Source organism: Bufo bufo, chromosome 6, assembly GCF_905171765.1.
Source record: "Bufo bufo chromosome 6, aBufBuf1.1, whole genome shotgun sequence".
NCBI classification, from domain to species: domain Eukaryota; kingdom Metazoa; phylum Chordata; class Amphibia; order Anura; family Bufonidae; genus Bufo; species Bufo bufo.
In genome coordinates, this window is record NC_053394.1 from 312,474,876 (window position 1) to 312,492,818 (window position 17,943).

A 17,943-nucleotide genomic window follows, 5' to 3' on the forward strand; every position below is an offset into this window, starting at 1 on the left:
CATGCGGACGTCTGAATGGAGCTTTACAGGGGGGTGATCAATGACAGGGGGGTGATCAGGGAGTCTATATGGGGTGATCAGGGGTGATCAAGGTTGAATAAGGGGTTAATAAGTGACAGGGGGGGGGGTGTAGTGGTGCTTGGTGCAACATATTACTGAGCTACCTGTGTCCTCTGGTGGTCGATCCAAACAAAGGGGACCACCAGAGGACCAGGTAGCAGGTATATTAGACGCTGTTATCAAAACAGCATCTAATATACCTGTTAGGGGTTAAAAAAAAAAATCACATCTCCAGCCTGCCAGCGAACGATCGCCGCTGGCAGGCTGGAGATCCACTCGCTTACCTTCCGATCCTGTGAACGCGCGCGCCTATGTGCGCTCGGTCACAGGAAATCTCGCGTCTCGCGAGATGACGCGTATATGCGTGACTGTGCGCAGCGCTGCCACCTCCGGAACGCGAATCTGCGTTAGGCGGTCCGGAGGTGGTTAAAAAGGGTTTTCCAGGCTCCTGGTATTGATGACCTACCCTCACTGATCAGCTCAGCTCCTATTCTCTTCAGTGGGAACTGAGCTGCAGTAACCCAGCATGGTCACTACACTGAACAGAGCTGTACTTCCTGCTCCATTTAAAACACTAGTTTCAGTGCCGGCAGCTGCAAGAACGGCTGATTGGTGGGGGTGCAGCGTGTCGGACCCTCACTGATTGATTTTAGGATATTTCATAATATTCTAAGTCAGGAAAACCCCTTTAAAGCAGCCACACACATGCACTAGCTGCCGACTGAAGGATTGTTTGGCCGTCAGCCATCTCTCCTGACTCTCTCACAACTCTACCATAAAGGCACGGCTCGGCCCACACACTTCTGCTGGAAGCTCATCTCCCATATATTTATTCTGCCAGATCTTTCTCTCCCTGACATCAGTAGGGAGCTCCCCATACACATTACACTGTTGGCTGAAGGTGCCGTTCTCTACAGGTTCAGCCTAAAACACACTAAATGTGTACAGGGACCTTTAGAAGATAATTAGATTTTTAGAAGCCAGACAATAAAAACTTCCATAGCGAGCAAAGGAAAAACCCAGGTAGGGAGCATCATCAAAACTTCTAGGTGCACTAGCCACATGGGGTTTGTCCAGCCCTGGACAATCAGAGTAAAATACGTACTGTGTTAGTGATGTCATAGACCACAATGGCTGCCTGGGCTCCTCTGTAGTACATAGGGGCCAAGCTGTGGTACCTCTCCTGCCCTGCTGTGTCCCAAATCTCAAACTTCACTGTTGTGTCGTCCAGGCATACTGTCTGTGTGAGGAAAGCAGCTGAAAACAAAAAAGGCATAAAGTTACTTCAAGAGACGAAGGTACAAACACCGCAAGCTAGCACACAGCATAATACATTTATAAATGGCGCAGATGAAGATGCATTGGTCTGAATGTAGAATTCAGGAGAACACCATATACTGTCTATACTAGGGTTGCATCGGGTATCGAATTATCGATACTTTTTTACCCGGATCGATTAGATACCGGGATTTGCCTGTCACCAATAATGCGCAGCCTAGTATCAGAAAACATGGAGCACGCTGCTCTCAGCGTGCTCCATGTTCTCCTCAGCAGCACAGCAGAGAAGGAGTCACTCCCTCACTCCCCCGTGTGCCGCTGTCACCAATGAGAGGAGAGAGGGGCAGAGGAGGGGATGGACTGTGGCCACCAATGAAGATAACTAATGTTTAATACAAATCTAGGCGGCGGGTGCTGGGAGCAGAATTACATAGCCGGCACCCGACCTCTATGACCAGGCCCTGCGATCCGTGGCAATTAACCCCTCAGGTGCCGCCCCAACCCCAGTATTAGTCATCGGTGGCGCAGTGCAACCCTCCACCCCCCCCCCCCCCCCATCCACAGTATTAAAGTCATTGGTGATTCAAAAGAATCAGGTTCAGAAACAGCAATCCGAACTAGAGTTGTTGTGATACCAAATTTTTGATTAGATTTCGATACCATAAAAAAAGTGTTACAATATTAGATACCACGCGAAAAAAATAAACCAAAAAAGCCACGTGCATTCCGCATTTTTAAAAAATGGCGAATCGCACAGTTTTTATTTTTTCTGTTCCGGCATAGATTTTTTTCTATTTTAATAGTTTGGACTTTTCGGACGTGGCGATGTGATATGTTTATTTATTTATTGTTTATATATTTTATATGTAATTTATACTTCTCGGAACACCCAGGAGAGAAGCTGATGTCTCCTCCCCATCGCTCCGATAGTAGTAATTAGCATACGAAGCAGGAGACTAACTGGGGCACAGCGGGCGAACGGAGCGGCGCCCAGGTATAATACTAGGTGCAGGGAGATCCCTGGGCGCCGTTCTATATAGCCCGGTAACTTAACTAAGTCCGAACCCATTAAAAAAAGGGCGTCCCATCATTGGTGGAGCAGTGCGCCCTCCCCTCATCCGCCCCTCTCACCCCATTGGTGGCAGCGGCAGCAGCACAGGGGAGAGGGAGAGACTGCTTCCTTCTCCCCTGTGCTGCTGAGGGAACATGAGCGCGCTCATGTTCAGAGATACTAGACTGCGCAGCAGCGGAGGCCAGTATCGAAAAAAAATGGAAATCCCGGTATCGTATCGATACTGGGACTAAAGTATTGATTAGGTATCGAAATTTCGATACCCGCAACAATCCTAATCCGAACCCAACTCGCTTAACACTAGCACTGATCTTGGAGAGAAAAAAAAAAAAATTCTGAATGTGAGCCATGTTTACAACACTGCTGTACAGGGAAGAGATTATCTCCAAGGTAGTCTCATTCGAATAGTAGGTTGAGGACAGGAATGACTGACAGCTCTATTGTTCTCTTGATTGGCCTAGAGAAACATGCAGTACACCAACAAGGACCACAAAATGAATATTCATTCCAAACCAGCAATTTACAAGGACAATAAAAAATAAAATAAAAAAACTGCAGTAACCGCAAAATATAAATATTTTACCAAAACTGATCTGTTTCTCAATGTGCAAGCTATACACTCAATCATAAAACATACAAAAATAGGCACATTAAAACAAATTACCAGGTGCAAAGTATGAAAGTCAGGATTCAATGCACTTATGATACATAAGTATACAACGAACAGTACAGAGTAAGTGAAATCAAAATTTTAGAATATTTAAAACCTGAATATATTGAAAGGAAAAAAAAAAAAAAACTGTATACTGGAACACCGTAATAAAAATGCTGCTAGATACCAAATAAATGTAACTGCAGAAGCTTGGGCTGAGGCTACAAGGTGACTTTGGCTGTAAAACATCATGCAGACAAAGATGGCAGCATCGTGATATGACTGTACTGCACACAGCAACATAATGAAAGTGAAAGGGGTCACAATGCCACACTGAAGATGCTGCAACACTGACCCAACAATCACAAGAATTCCAAACTGACAACCTCAGTGTAGGCCCGGCTTTCGCATAGTTTCATTTCATTTAATACACAATGACGTAACTAACTAATTTCTAGATCATTTCATTTAAAAAGCATGCCTGCATCCACCTGAAAAAGCTACAATGTTATGGCCACTAGGGGTCTCACTTCCACCTAATTTGCAGTCCACTGCCCCACTGCATATTGTCAGGCAAGATCCGTCCCTGGTAACAGACTCAGAACACGGCTGACACTAAGTGGGGGGAAAATGGGGTGTCAGAGCCAGCTGAGATTGTGAGCCTAATAAAAGAACTACATCCGAACATCACAGGAGACCTCTGCCTTTCTGCAAGTGTAATTTCTCCCTCGTTAAAATCTTTCTGAACTCCCAAGAAGAAAACAGGGAAAGAGGGAAATAAGGGAAGTGAGGTCACTGCATACAGTGCTGGCACATTCAAGAGATGGGAGGCACCCACTGCTTGTGAGAGAAATGCATCTAGCTGTGCAGCTGAAACAAGGAATAATATGGACTGAAAGACTTTAGGAAAGCCCAAACATAACTATTCCTTCACAGTTATGATTGTACAAAGACGCATAGCGATTATGCAAACTTTTTTTTGAAAAGGAGTTCTCCTGGATTTTAGTGATGGAATTTTGTCAGGATAATATAAAACTCCTAGAGAACTCTTTACGTTCTTGCTGTGCTGAACTTCGAGACAGAGAGGAAGCTAAATGAGTTTTCAGGTTAGAGATTAAATAAAAAAATAAAAAGCTAGAATGGGTTAATATAAAAGCATCACCACTACACAAATTCACTGATCCCGTGCTACGTTTTTCCAATAGTCTCTGCTCTCCTCTTCCTGGTCTGGGCTCTACACACAAGAAATAGCCTAACTGCCCGCTCCACCAATCACTGGCAGCAGCAGTGACCCAATAGCAGGCATTTCCAATTATTTTGTGTTTTGAGTCAGGACAGGAAGCAGTAGGGACAAGCGGGGCATCAGAACGGCAGCAGCGAGGATATGTATGCTTTGCTTTTTCTTTTATCAAATGAATAGGAACCCATGTTCAAGGCCTACCTGCGGCAGGGATTCATACAACACAGTGAGATCCTCAGACTCCAATGCTAATGAATTGTATATAAAAATATTTTTCCCATATGTCAAATGGAGAAAGTCAAAAATGGTCGATTTGCCATTTTTGGTCGCTTCACTTCCCACAAAAATTTACTAAAAAAAGAGTGATCAAAAATAGTACAGATCGCCCTGTAAAAAAGAAAAAGTCCTTACACAGCTCAGTACCGTAAAACTTAAAGTTATGGAGGTCAGAATATGGAGAAGCAAAGAAAAAAGTTTTTGCCAAAGTTTTTGTTTTTTATTTTTTCAGTAATAAACTGCAAGAAAAAAATATATATACATATGTGATACCATTGCAATCGTACTGACCTGAAGAATTAAAGGGGTTAACCAATCCCCATAATGACCCCCAGCATGCCCGGGCCATTCTGGGGGTCATTATAGGGATTGGATAACCCCTGTAAGGTAACAGGCCAGTTTTACTGCATAGGAACGCTGTAAAAACAAAATCCATAAAACTGTGGCGGAATCGTGTTTTTTTTATTTTTTATAAATCCACTCCTTTTGGAATTTTTTTTCCAGCTTCCCACAACATTGTATGCAACGATAAATGGTGCCATTACAAAGTGAAACTCGTCCCACAAAAAACGAGTCCCCATATGGCTATGTGAATAGAAAAATAAATGTTCTAGCTTTAGAAAGCCTGGGAGTAAAAAACAAAAACATGGGAGGAAAAAAAAATAAATCGTCTAGTCCTGAAGAGGTTAAAGGGACCAGTTAAAAAGCTTTTCCCATCTCAAAGTAATGACACAAAGCTACAGTAAGCCATCATATTATTGGTAATGGTCTGATCTCTGGGACCCCCACTGATTCAGAGAATTAGGGGAGCCCTGACAAATGGGGCCAAACTACAGTCCCCTGTATGTCTGGAGAGGGAGACAGCAGTGGAGGTGCCATAGCTCTGAATCGGCATTACATCCCCTTTATGCTAAGGATCGGGGGTCTCAGAGGTCTGACCATCTCTAGTTATGAAGTGATGCCATTCTGAGATGGGAACACCCCTTTAGCTGGCCACAATGCATGTAAAGGGCAAGGATCAGGACCAGTAATTGCAGTACAGACGGGGGCTTTCAATTCCTATAGGGAACATAAAGAAAGCTGTGTTACCATCCATAGACGTAAGCTATAAATACAGTAAGTTATTTCAATTAGACCCAATATATTTCATAATCCAGCATCTTCGAGAATACTAAACAATGACAGAAAATTACATAAAACTAATCAGCCAAAAAAATCTTAAAAAGCACAAAAATATGGCACTAGAGATTTTCATCAGACTTCTTCTCAATTCCACATTACATTACAGCTCTGTCCTGGAAAGAAGTGCCGGAGTATCAAACTTTCTGTATGGTAAAATGCCAGATTAAAGGAATTTTGCAATATAGTGAAAGTTCAAGACAACCCACCAAAAATTGCATTAACCACCTCAGCCCCCAGTGCTTAAACACCCTGAAAGACCAGGCCACTTTTTACACTTCTGACCTACACTACTTTCACCGTTTATTGCTCGGTCATGCAACTTACCACCCAAATGAATTTTACCTCCTTTTCTTCTCACTAATAGAGCTTTCATTTGGTGGTATTTCATTGCTGCTGACATTTTTACTTTTTTTGTTATTAATCGAAATTTAACGATTTTTTTGCAAAAAAATGACATTTTTCACTTTCAGTTGTAAAATTTTGCAAAAAAAACGACATCCATATATAAATTTTGCTCTAAATTTATTGTTCTACATGTCTTTGATTAAAAAAAAATGTTTGGGTAAAAAAAAAATGGTTTGGGTAAAAGTTATAGCGTTTACAAACTATGGTACAAAAATGTGAATTTCCGCTTTTTGAAGCAGCTCTGACTTTCTGAGCACCTGTCATGTTTCCTGAGGTTCTACAATGGCCAGACAGTACAAACACCCCACAAATGACCCCATTTCGGAAAGTACACACCCTAAGGTATTCGCTGATGGGCATAGTGAGTTCATAGAACTTTTTATTTTTTGTCACAAGTTAGCGGAAAATGATGATTTTTTTCTTTTTTTTCTTACAAAGTCTCATATTCCACTAACTTGTGACATAAAATAAAAACTTCCATGAACTCACTATGCCCATCAGCGAATACCCTGGGGTCTCTTCTTTCCAAAATGGGGTCACTTGTGGGGTAGTTATACTGCCCTGGCATTCTAGGGGCCCAAATGTGTGGTAAGGAGTTTGAAATCAAATTCTGTAAAAAATGACGAGTGAAATCCGAAAGGTGCTCTTTGGAATGTGGGCCCCTTTGCCCACCTAGGCTGCAAAAAAGTGTCACACATCTGGTATCTCCGTATTCAGTAGAAGTTGGGGAATGTGTTTTGGGGTGTCTTTTTACATATACCCATGCTGGGTGAGATAAATATCTTGGTCAAATGCCAACTTTGTATAAAAAAATGGGAAAAGTTGTCTTTTGCCAAGATATTTCTCTCACCCAGCATGGGTATATGTAAAATGACACCCCAAAACACATTCCCCACCTTCTCCTGAGTACGGAGATACCAGATGTGTGACACTTTTTTGCAGCCTAGGTGGGCAAAGGGGCCCATATTCCAAAGAGCACCTTTCGGATTTCACTCGTCATTTTTTACAGAATTTGATTTCAAACTCCTTACCACACATTTGGGCCCCTAGAATGCCAGGGCAGTATAACTACCCCACAAGTGACCCCATTTTGGAAAGAAGAGACCCCAGGGTATTCGATGATGGGCATAGTGAGTTCATGGAAGTTTTTATTTTTTGTCACAAGTTAGTGGAATATGAGACTTTGTATGAAAAAAAAAAAAAAAAAAAAAAAATCATCATTTTCCACTAACTTGTGACAAAAAATAAAAAATTCTAGGAACTCGCCATGCCCCTCACGGAATACCTTGGGGTGTCTTCTTTCCAAAATGGGGTCACTTGTGGGGTAGTTATACTGCCCTGGCATTTTCCAGGGGCCCTAATGTGTGGTAAGTAGGTAAATGACCAGTGAAATCCGAAAGGTGCTCTTTGGAATGTGGGCCCCTTTGCCCACCTAGGCTGCAAAAAAGTGTCACACATCTGGTATCGCCGTATTCAGGAGACGTTGGGGAATGTGTTTTGGGGTGTCTTTTTACATATACCCATGCTGGGTGAGAGAAATATCTTGGCAAAAGACAACTTTTTCCATTTTTTTATACAAAGTTGGCATTTGACCAAGATATTTATCTCACCCAGCATGGGTGTATGTAAAATGACACCCCAAAACACATTGCCCAACTTCTCCTGAGTACGGCGATACCAGATGTGTGACACTTTTTTGCAGCCTAGATGCGCAAAGGGGCCCAAATTCCTTTTAGGAGGGCATTTTTAGACATTTGGATACCAGACTTCTTCTCACGCTTTGGGGCCCCTAGAATGCCAGGGCAGTATAAATACCCCACATGTGACCCCATTTTGGAAAGAAGACACCCCAAGGTATTCAATGAGGGGCATGGCGAGTTCATAGAATTTTTTTTTTTTTGGCACAAGTTAGCGGAAATTGATATTTTTTATTTTTTTCTCACAAAGTCTCCCGTTCCGCTAACTTGGGCCAAAAAAAAGACTGAATGCAGCCTTACAGAGGGGGGGGGGGGATCAATGACAGGGGGGGTGATCAATGACAGGGGGGGTGATCAATGACAGGGGGGGTGATCAGGGAGTCTATATGGGGTGATCACCCAACTGTCATTGATCACCCCCCTGTAAGGCTGCATTCAGACGTCCGTATGATTTTTACGGATCCGATCAGTCTATCAGTGGATCCGTAAAAATCATGCGGACATCTGAATGGAGCTTTACAGGGGGGTGATCAATGACAGGGGGGTAATCAATGACAGGGGGGTGATCAGGGAGTCTATATGGGGTGATCAGGGGTGATCAAGGGCTAATAAGGGGTTAATAAGTGACGGGGGGGGGGGGGGGGGGGGGGGGGGGGTGTAGTGTAGTGGTGCTTGGTGCAACATATTACTGAGCTGCCTGTGTCCTCTGGTGGTCGATCCAAACAAAGGGGACCACCAGAGGACCAGGTAGCAGGTATATTAGACGCTGTTATCAAAACAGCGTCTAATATACCTGTTAGGGGTTAAAAAAATCACATCTCCAGCCTGCCAGCGAACGATCGCCGCTGGCAGGCTGGAGATCCACTCGCTTACCTTCCGATCCTGTGAACGCGCGCGCCTGTGTGCGCGCGTTCACAGGAAATCTCGCGTCTCGCGAGAGGACGCACCGGCGCGTCCACCCAGAACAACAGGACCGCCGCAAAGACGCAATCCTGCGTACGGCGGTCCTGAGGAGGTTAAATAAAAAGGTCTTCTGGGGGAATGGGAGTATTCTCAAAGAACATGGCCAGTAAGCACAACATATGGGGCAGTGCAGGGCAGCACGGGGGCTCAGTGGTGAACGTTGGGGTCCTGAATTTGAATTTGATCAGGGACAGCATTGTACGGAGTTTGTACGTTCTCCTGTTTGCATAGGTTTTCTACGGGTACTCCAGTTTCCTCCCAAAAATATGGAAATTGGCTGCTTACAAAATTTACTCTAGTGCGGTAGTGCGTTGAGCACCCATATGGCAGCCACTGACTTCCCAGGTAGTCGTACCAGCCAGACAACTATCCCTGCTTTGAGTCCCTGTGAGGAAAGCGCATTACAAATGTTTGGCAATGTCATAACTGAATGGCTGATGGGGTGGTCTTCACTAAGAAGTGGTCTTCTAGAGGGGTTTCACTGCATAAGATATCAAAAAAGAAGTGTGTGAGCACGTCTTGTTAGGCTACTTTTACATTTGCGCTTTGGTTTCCAGTTTTGAGATCCGGCAGAGAATATCAAAACCGGAACAAAACTGTTCTGTTGCGTTTGATGCATCCGGTCCGTTAGGATGCGCTCTTGTTAAATCAAAATGGAACAAATCGGATCAGTCACTAAAAACAATGCAAGTCAATGGGTGACAGATCTGGCACTGTAGATTTACATTGTTTTTAGGGATGGATCCGGTTTGTTCCGTTTCGATGACCACAGCTTGCAGTGGTTTGGTATCCGGTCACAAAAAGGAATGTTACCGGAACATACCCCTGTGATGGCTAAACTCCGGCACGCCAGCTGTGGTAAAACTACAACTCCCAAGATACACACTTGCTTGGCTGTTCTCAGAACTCCACAGAATTTAATGGAGAATGCTGGAAGTTGTAGTTTCACCACAGATGGAGTGCCGGAGGTCAACCATCACTGCCATACCTCATTCACAATACACTGGCCCTAAACGGAACCATTCGGGCCCGGTTTTGAGGTCCTCAGCCGGATCTCAAAACCAGAATGCCAAAACGCTGATGTGAAAGTAGCCTTAGAGAGTGACATCACAGCTTAAGAAGGTTCCAGGAAAGGTCACCACAGCAACAAAAAAATGCCCCGTTCTTGCTGTAAGCCACTTCTTTCAGGAGAGAAACCCATCAATCCCCTTTAGCGTTAATGTCCCTTTAAAGTAAACTTCCTGGCACAAAGAGCAGAGGGCACAGAAGATGGGGTAAGGTTCAGGTACAGACGTAATGTGTGCGTGTCGGGGGATGGGCGCACTTTAAATTTCCTGAAAATACAACCGCACGCCAAGCATAAGGTTACACATTAAAAGTGCGTTCACCGCCGATCTCTCAAAGTATCTGGCCCAGTAAGGGTTAAAGTGAACTGACCTGGCACTGATGGCACTTCTGGTCTAATCAGCTGACACAACCAGATAGACTGAAAACCTGCTGACTCTCCCTTCCTTTCCTACTCCGCAAGGAGCGTTTCCTGCCGCCAACTCCATAGGAACAGAGGGATGGGGAGGGGGCTCCACTGGATCCCCCCATGCATATTTAATAGGCACATAACGCAGCCTTTTCCACACGATGAATATAGAGTTCAGCTCTGACTACACTGGAAGCTAAGTGTTCATGTGTAAATTTAATGAGCTTCTAATTGCTGCTTTCACTGAATCCTCTAAGGAGGAAAGAGCTGAGTGCCTTGTATATTCCAATAGCAGATCTGAGAAAACACGTAAGAGACTTAAGTAACCAAAACTCAGAACCAGCAAAACCGGATCCTAGAAATAAGCAGAGTTCTTCATTTACAATTAAATGAGGCTCTGCAGTGGACTCCACTTAATATGCGCCAAACGCAGAGTCTGAAAATTATGCCTGTGGTATCCAATATATCCCAGAGCTGTTACATAGCATCATAAATCAATATAATGCTATGTGACCCCCTGGCAGCGCTGGGAGCTGGTTACCAGTCAGGGGTGCGTCCCTGCACAGTCTGACACTGGCAGCATCAGACCGCACAGCGACACACTCCCACCTGGCACCCAGATAAACCTTCACTGCAGACTGTTGGCAATTCTTTAATTACCTCCAGTCGGAATAATAGAGGTATGGCACAACAGTCATAAGAAAAGATGCACCAGAGTTATTAAAAGGGGAATTCAAGTAGTTACTAAACCAGACGTGTCAGGAGAGGTTACAGGTCCTCTAAGGCTACTTTCACACTAGCATTAATATCTTCCGGTATTGAGATCCCTCATAGGATCTCAATACTGGAAAAACACCCCTCCTTTTTTGTCCCCATTCATTGTCAATGGGGACAAAACGTAATTGAACAGAACGGAATGCTCCAAAATGCGTTTCCAAACTGGAGAGTAAACGGCAGCATGCTATGTTAAAGGTAATCCAACCGGATCCGTTCATAACGCATGCAGACGGTTGTATTATCAGTAACTGAAGCGTTTTTGCTGAACCCTGCCGGATCCAGTTAAAACGCTAGTGTGAAAGTAGCCTAACAATATTGTATGCTACTGTAAACAGGGCAGAGGGGGGGAGGCTTAGCTCCAGCCAGTTGTCTTACAGCCACACACACAGTGAGAAAAAGAACGGACACAGGGTGAAGATCGCATTCAATATTTCATTGTTTTAATTGAAATATAGGACAAAATAGGACCAAGCCCATGAAGGAAGGGAGTTCCATTTTGTTTGTTTAGCTTTCTATTAAGCTAGCCATACACGTAACGTCGGCTGATCCCACAGATTTCAGTGGGAAGAGCTGGCCATCTACTATGTATGGATGTTATCTTGATGAGACAAGCCACCACCAGAAACGTTTTTTCTCAGCAGCTTACTCCCTATACAGAAGACATGCACACGCAACCAAGCATGCATGTATGTGGGGTGTGTGCAGTTAAATGACAGGTATCTCACGAGGGTGGCCAGCCTTACTTGGGCTCTTGTACCTTGTCCACATTATTAACACTAATGTGAAATTGACACGCCTGGTTATCTGGCTCTTAGGCATACAGGACATTAGAGGTCCGTGCTGCTGAATGGTAAGCAGAAAGAAGCAAGCACCATTAAAATGCATGTGACTAAAGTACACTCGCTGCTCCTGATTAATAATACAACTTGTAAGACACGACAGGTTTACAGATTAACCAACCTCCAATAGTGCTCTCCTGGTATTCATGAAACTGGCCCTTGACGAAACGCAGGACAAGACTAGACTTCCCCACTGCAGACTCCCCTAGCAAAACCAGCTTGAACTGGCAGATTTTATTGCCGGCAGCCGGACCGTTAGGTCGAGCATTCCCGCCTCGACCGGCCATTTCCCTGGGATGTTACAAGGCGGAAACAGAAGAGCAGAGGCGGTGGTGAAGGAGCCTTTCAGATGGATGACCGTTGTGGGAAAGGCACGTAGGGCCCTAAGGAGGAAAAACAGGGAAAAATTGTAATGCAACATTGTAATCATACAACAGACACAACATAAAAGCAGCAGATAACTCTAGTAAGCACTAAAGGAACACGACTGGTTAAGCAGATCCACTACCTTATGCCTAATGTACCCGTTTTACCAGGAGGGTTCCTCAGTCACTAATGCATTCACTTTGAGGAAACAATTATCCAAAGTATGGAACATTTACATCCCAAATGAAGCCGCCTATAAGCATTATACTAAAACACGACAAACAACCCAATACATCTTTCCGCTCTAAAGACGCGCAGATAATGGTTGCGATTCGAACACAAGCGACAGAAGATGGACGATAATCGTGGCACGTAAATGTTTCTAACGCTTGAGCGATCTGACCAAAAACGTTGTTCAATGTCGGTGAAATTGTTGATGCAAACAAGTGCAATCGTCGTTTGTCGTTAACGAATTGCGTTATATAAATGTGCATTGTGTACATTCTTCAGGATAGAGTGCCCTGTGTGGGCAGGCGTAGCAACCATTATACGATCGGAAATTTCTTTGTTTTTCCAAGATAATCCTTACATTTAAATGCTAGTTGTCTGCTAGAATGGTCGCTCGTGACTGATCGCTTAAACCAGGGCTGGCACAGACTGATCCGTTCAGATAATACAACCGTCTGCATCCATTCAGAACGGATCCGTTTGTATTATCTTTAACATAGCCAAGACGGATCTGTTTGTATTAGGTCTTCTATAGCCATGACGGATCAGTCTTGAACACCACAAAGTCAATGGGGGACAGATCAGTTTTCTATTGTGCCAGATTGTGTCATAGAAAACGCTTGGCTCAGTTTCGTCAGACGGACACCAAATGCTGCAGGCTGCGTTTTGGTGTCCGCCTCCACAGCGGAATGGAGACGGAACGGAGCCAAACTGAGCGGATCCTTTTCCATTCAGAATGCATTAAAATGCAACCTGATCCGTTTTGGACCGCTTGCGAGAGCCCTGAACGGATCTCAAACGGAAAGCCAAAACGCGAGTGTGAAAGTAGTCTTAAACGATTATCTGCTCATCTAAATCCACCTCATTCACACGTCCAGAGGATGTCATAAGTATAAGTCTCAGAAAACCCCTTTAAATACACATAGTGAACGCGGTTTCTTCCCCAAAACACTAAGCAAACAATCTCTTGTTCCGGCACATTTTCCCGCTTGCATCCTGAAGCTTATGATTATTTAACGGCTGGACTAGTCGAGCCTACCACAGCTCTATGCTCTGGCTCCTAGAAGGGAGACACTGAGCAGAGGACAAGGGCCTAAAAGATCATATAGAAAAGGGTGACCTCACACGACAACTTATTTTGGAAAATATATCATATCGGGTCAGATTTACTAATTACATAGGCAGCCTTAAGATGCCCAGCAGCTCAGGCTGAAGGAGAAATTTGGCGCATGGTTAGAAACTTTTGTCTCGTTGGCTTAGGGCTGATTCACATCCGCAGTTAACTGATCCAGCAGATCACTAAACTGGGCATAGCCGAACACAACTGTGCACCGCTGGACCCTGCTGACTATGATGGGATCCGGCAGCTTTCAGGCATAAGTGGCATCTTCGGCTGGACAAAAAGCAGGCCCTTAAGCCAGCAAGCAGGTGGATCACCATCAGATTCCAGATCTATGCACGACCACATCAGTAGATGTGAGCCACTGTGGAAAAATGCTAGTCCTGATCTCACCAATGGGACTTTTTTGGACACGCTATAGAACTCAGTTTTGTCACTGACACCAATGAATAAGACTGGGATTTTATGGTCACCAAAATCCAGCTTCAGCACCAATGGAAACAGAAAACATTACATAAAAACGGATAATGCTACTGGAACAGAAATGCTAAATACGTCATTTCACCGCCCCAGTGTGGTTGACTGTGGCCCAGGTCACCAGTGTTCATCATCCTGACTACTATGCAGAGCTCATCATTCATACCACCACAAAGATCCTAAAGGAAAGTGCAGGCTGTCCGCCTAGCCTGGTAAACTAGATGAGCGCAAACAATTTGTGTGAAAAGTGAAGTGCCGCTCTAGTTCGGAGCGACTTTCATTTCTCCTCTACAGTGCGACTACCGGAAAACACGTCCTTAACTTCAGCAGAGTGTCACAGCGGTGCGAAGCAGAGCTACAGGGAATTTTACGGGCCAGCCGCAATCCCAGCCTGGGGGGAATCATTAGGCTTGTGATCACACAGAGCAATGTTGGACATGGCATTCAAGAACCATTGGGGTGTTTTGTAGTTGCCCCATTGCAGGGAAAACTGGACAATGACCCAGAATACATCCTAAAATGAATAAGACATTTTTTTTCAACCAGCTATCGCCATCTTCTAAAGACACGGCTTTAATCCGGACATTCCAGCACGTGGGATCCTTCTCCCAGGTCCCTTTTATGTTACACACTAGAGGAGATAGGATACCCAAAACTCCCTTCCAATACCGATGGAGCTTTGGGCATCTCCATTAGGCCTCTTGCACACAAAGTTTTTTTTTTCCTGTTTACAGACTGTTTTTTTCCATTAATTTCAATGTTTTCGCAAAAAAAATGGAATGTGTTCCATATGCATTCCGTTTCCGTATTTCCGTTTCGTTGAAAGATAGAACATGTTCTATTATTGCCCGCAAATCACATTCCGTGGCTCCATTCAAGTCAATGGTTCCGCAAAAAAAAAAAAAAAAAAGGAACACATACTGAATGCATTCCGTATGTCTTCCGTTTTTGCGGAACCATCTATTGAAAATTTTATGCCCAGCCCAATTTTGTCTATGTAATTACTGTATATGCCATACGGAAAACCGGAATGGAATAACAGAACAAAACCGGAAACAATACTGAAAAAAAAAACAAAAAAAAAAACTGAAAAAACGGATCGGGAAAAACGGCCCGCTGAACACTGAAAGACATACGGTCGTGTGCAGGAGGCCTAACAGATGTATGGAGTCAGCCGGTTTGCTGTAGCACCTCAGGCACGTGTCCGAGCCTCTGCTCCCAATCCTAGGTAGAATATGCACAACAAGCCAGTGTGAAGCATTGCAGGAAACTTGTGCCTAATATTACTAATACTCATTCAACATAGGAAACCATTAAAAACAGAAAGTGAAGCTCTTAATTTGGAAAATATCTAAAAAAGTGATTCGATAAAACCATTTACCATCTTTATCACTTGATATACTTCCTAGCCACCGGCCCATAAGCTGCCCCCACGCTATATGTCCTGCATTTCACCCACAACTCCCCAGCAATACCTACAATTACATGTGGATGAGACCTATTACCTCATGGGGTGGTGTGGCGCGCGGGGGGGGGGGGGGGCTGGGGGTGTTACCATATATCCTAAAGTAAAAAAAAAAAAATCTGACCATACCCCCCACCTTTTGCTGCATACTGTAAATTGGAAATCTCTTAAACCTTGCATTTCCCACTAATTCATTCTCCAAAAATTCTAAACGATTTAAGGCATGCATCCTCAAACTGCGGCCCTCCAGCTGTTGTAAAACTACAACTCCCACAATGCCCTGCTGTAGGCTGATACCTGTAGGCTGTTCGGGCATGCTGGGAGTTGTAGTTTTGCAACAGCTGGAGGGCCGCAGTTTGAGGATGCCTGATTTAAGAGCTCTTTCACACTTGCGTTGTTCTTTTCCGGCATAGAGTTCCGTCGTCGGGGCTCTATGCCGGAAAAATCCTGATCAGGATTATCCCAATGCATTCTGAATGGAGAGAAATCCGTTCAGGATGCATCAAGGATGTCTTCAGTTCAGGACCGGAACGTTTTTTGGCCGGAGAAAATACCACAGCATGCTGCGCTTTTTGCTCCGGCCAAAAATCCTGAACCCTTGCCGCAAGGCCGGATCCAGAATCAATGCCCATTGAAAGGCATTAATCCGGATTCAGCTTTTTCTGAATGGTTACCATGGCTGCAAGGACACTAAAGTCCTGTCTGCCATGGTAAAGTGTAGTGGGGAGCGGGGGAGCAGCACACCCACCGTCCGCGCGGCCCCCGGGGCGCCCCAGAGCGACGCCACGCACATGGACCACGCGATCGCATGGATCACGCGATCCATGCGCATGGGGCGCCCCGACGCCACCCCGGGAGCCGCATGGGCGGCAAGCACACTGCTCCCTGCTCCCCACCACTACCATGGCATACAGGACTTTAATAGCGTCCTGGCTGCCATAGTAACACTGAACGCATTTTGGAGATGGATCAGTCTTCAAATGCTTTCAGTTCACTTGCGGTGTTACGGATCCTCCGGCAACGGAAGTGCACGCCGGATCCCAACAACGCAAGTGTGAAAGAGCCCTTAGTCAACCCCAAAAATACATAGCCTTTGAATATGCCAATTAATCTTGGATAGTTCCCAAAAGCATAATATTTCATCTGACCCACTGAAAACTAGCAAAAAAGATTTGGAACCGCTCGTTCTCTCTTTACCTTGGGAAGCTGCAGATTTGCAAGTCTCATCCTGGGTCTACCCTCCTCCTAAGTTCTGGGAGAAACGATTTTAATACTTTCCGTGGGATCCACAATGGACTGTTTGTGAGAAGAAATATTATCTGTGGTAGTAGCATCATAACAAGAGCTACTCTAGTTGGCAACCTGACCCAAACTTTTATCCTGGATCTTAAAGGGAACCTGTCACCGGGATTTTGTGTATAGAGCTGAGGACATGGGTTACTAGATGGCCGCTAGCACATCCGCAATATCCAGTCCCCATAGCTCTGTGTGCTTTTATTGTGTAAAAAAAACTGATTTGATAAATATGCAAATCGTTTTTTTTTACCCATTATCTGTACACAGAGGTGATAGAATGACAGATAAGACAGGATCCACCATTCACAATAGGTGATTGTCAGATCTTATCTATCCTTTCCTTGTACAATGACCTCTGCACAGGTCACACGGAGCATGCCCAGAAAACATTCCAATAGAAGTCAATGAGGCCCCCTCCTGACCATTGTGTCTATGGACCATGTGGCTGCTGTAAAGCAATTTTTTTATGCCGTGTAAATATTGTTAAGTACAGCTCAGGCAAGATGGCCACTCCCATAATCATAGTGAGGAAATAAAGAATTCTTCAATCAGAATATAAAAACAGATTAGAAGAAAAGGAGATGTGTTACTGAACTACAGTGAATCAGCCCAACTTGAGCGCAGGGCTTTGCCATGCTTCACTGCACTAGGGTCCAGGCCAGGACCTGCTCAAATCCACAGGATGCGCATTCTTGTGTGGAAGTGTTATGGTTTGTAACACTTAATGCTTCCAACCAAAACCCAACTCTTCCTTTCCAAAGCCTTTTGGTCCATCACTTGACTGGCCCTACCATCTTAGCTGTGGTCCTTGGTGCCCAGGTTTCTGCAAGCATCATCAAAGCATACAGCAGTCAATATATTACAGTGCTGGAGCCTCTGCTACATGACCTGGATGATGGTTCCACACTGGGTGACGGACCACATAATCCTTTTTGCCTGTAGACCAATTTGCTTTAATCCTACTGAACATGGACCATCTAAGGCCTCTTTCACACTTGCGTTGTCCGGATCCGTTGTGTACTCCATTTGCCGGAAGTGCCCGCCGGATCCGTAACACCGCAAGTGAACTGAAAGCA

General features: G+C 44.6%; 1 protein-coding gene across 1 annotated transcript in view; it reads right to left on the minus strand.

Moving 5' to 3' along the window:
* Positions 1 to 17,943, minus strand: part of RAB5C (RAB5C, member RAS oncogene family) — a 46,037-nt gene that overhangs the window by 18,849 nt on the left and 9,245 nt on the right. Inside the window, exons 2-3 of the mRNA XM_040435271.1 lie at positions 12,037 to 12,298; positions 1,166 to 1,317 (exon numbers count right to left, since the gene is read on the minus strand). Of these exons, the coding sequence (XP_040291205.1) occupies positions 1,166 to 1,317; positions 12,037 to 12,202 (318 nt within the window). The 5' untranslated portion in view covers positions 12,203 to 12,298. The remainder of the gene's footprint in view (positions 1 to 1,165; positions 1,318 to 12,036; positions 12,299 to 17,943) is intronic.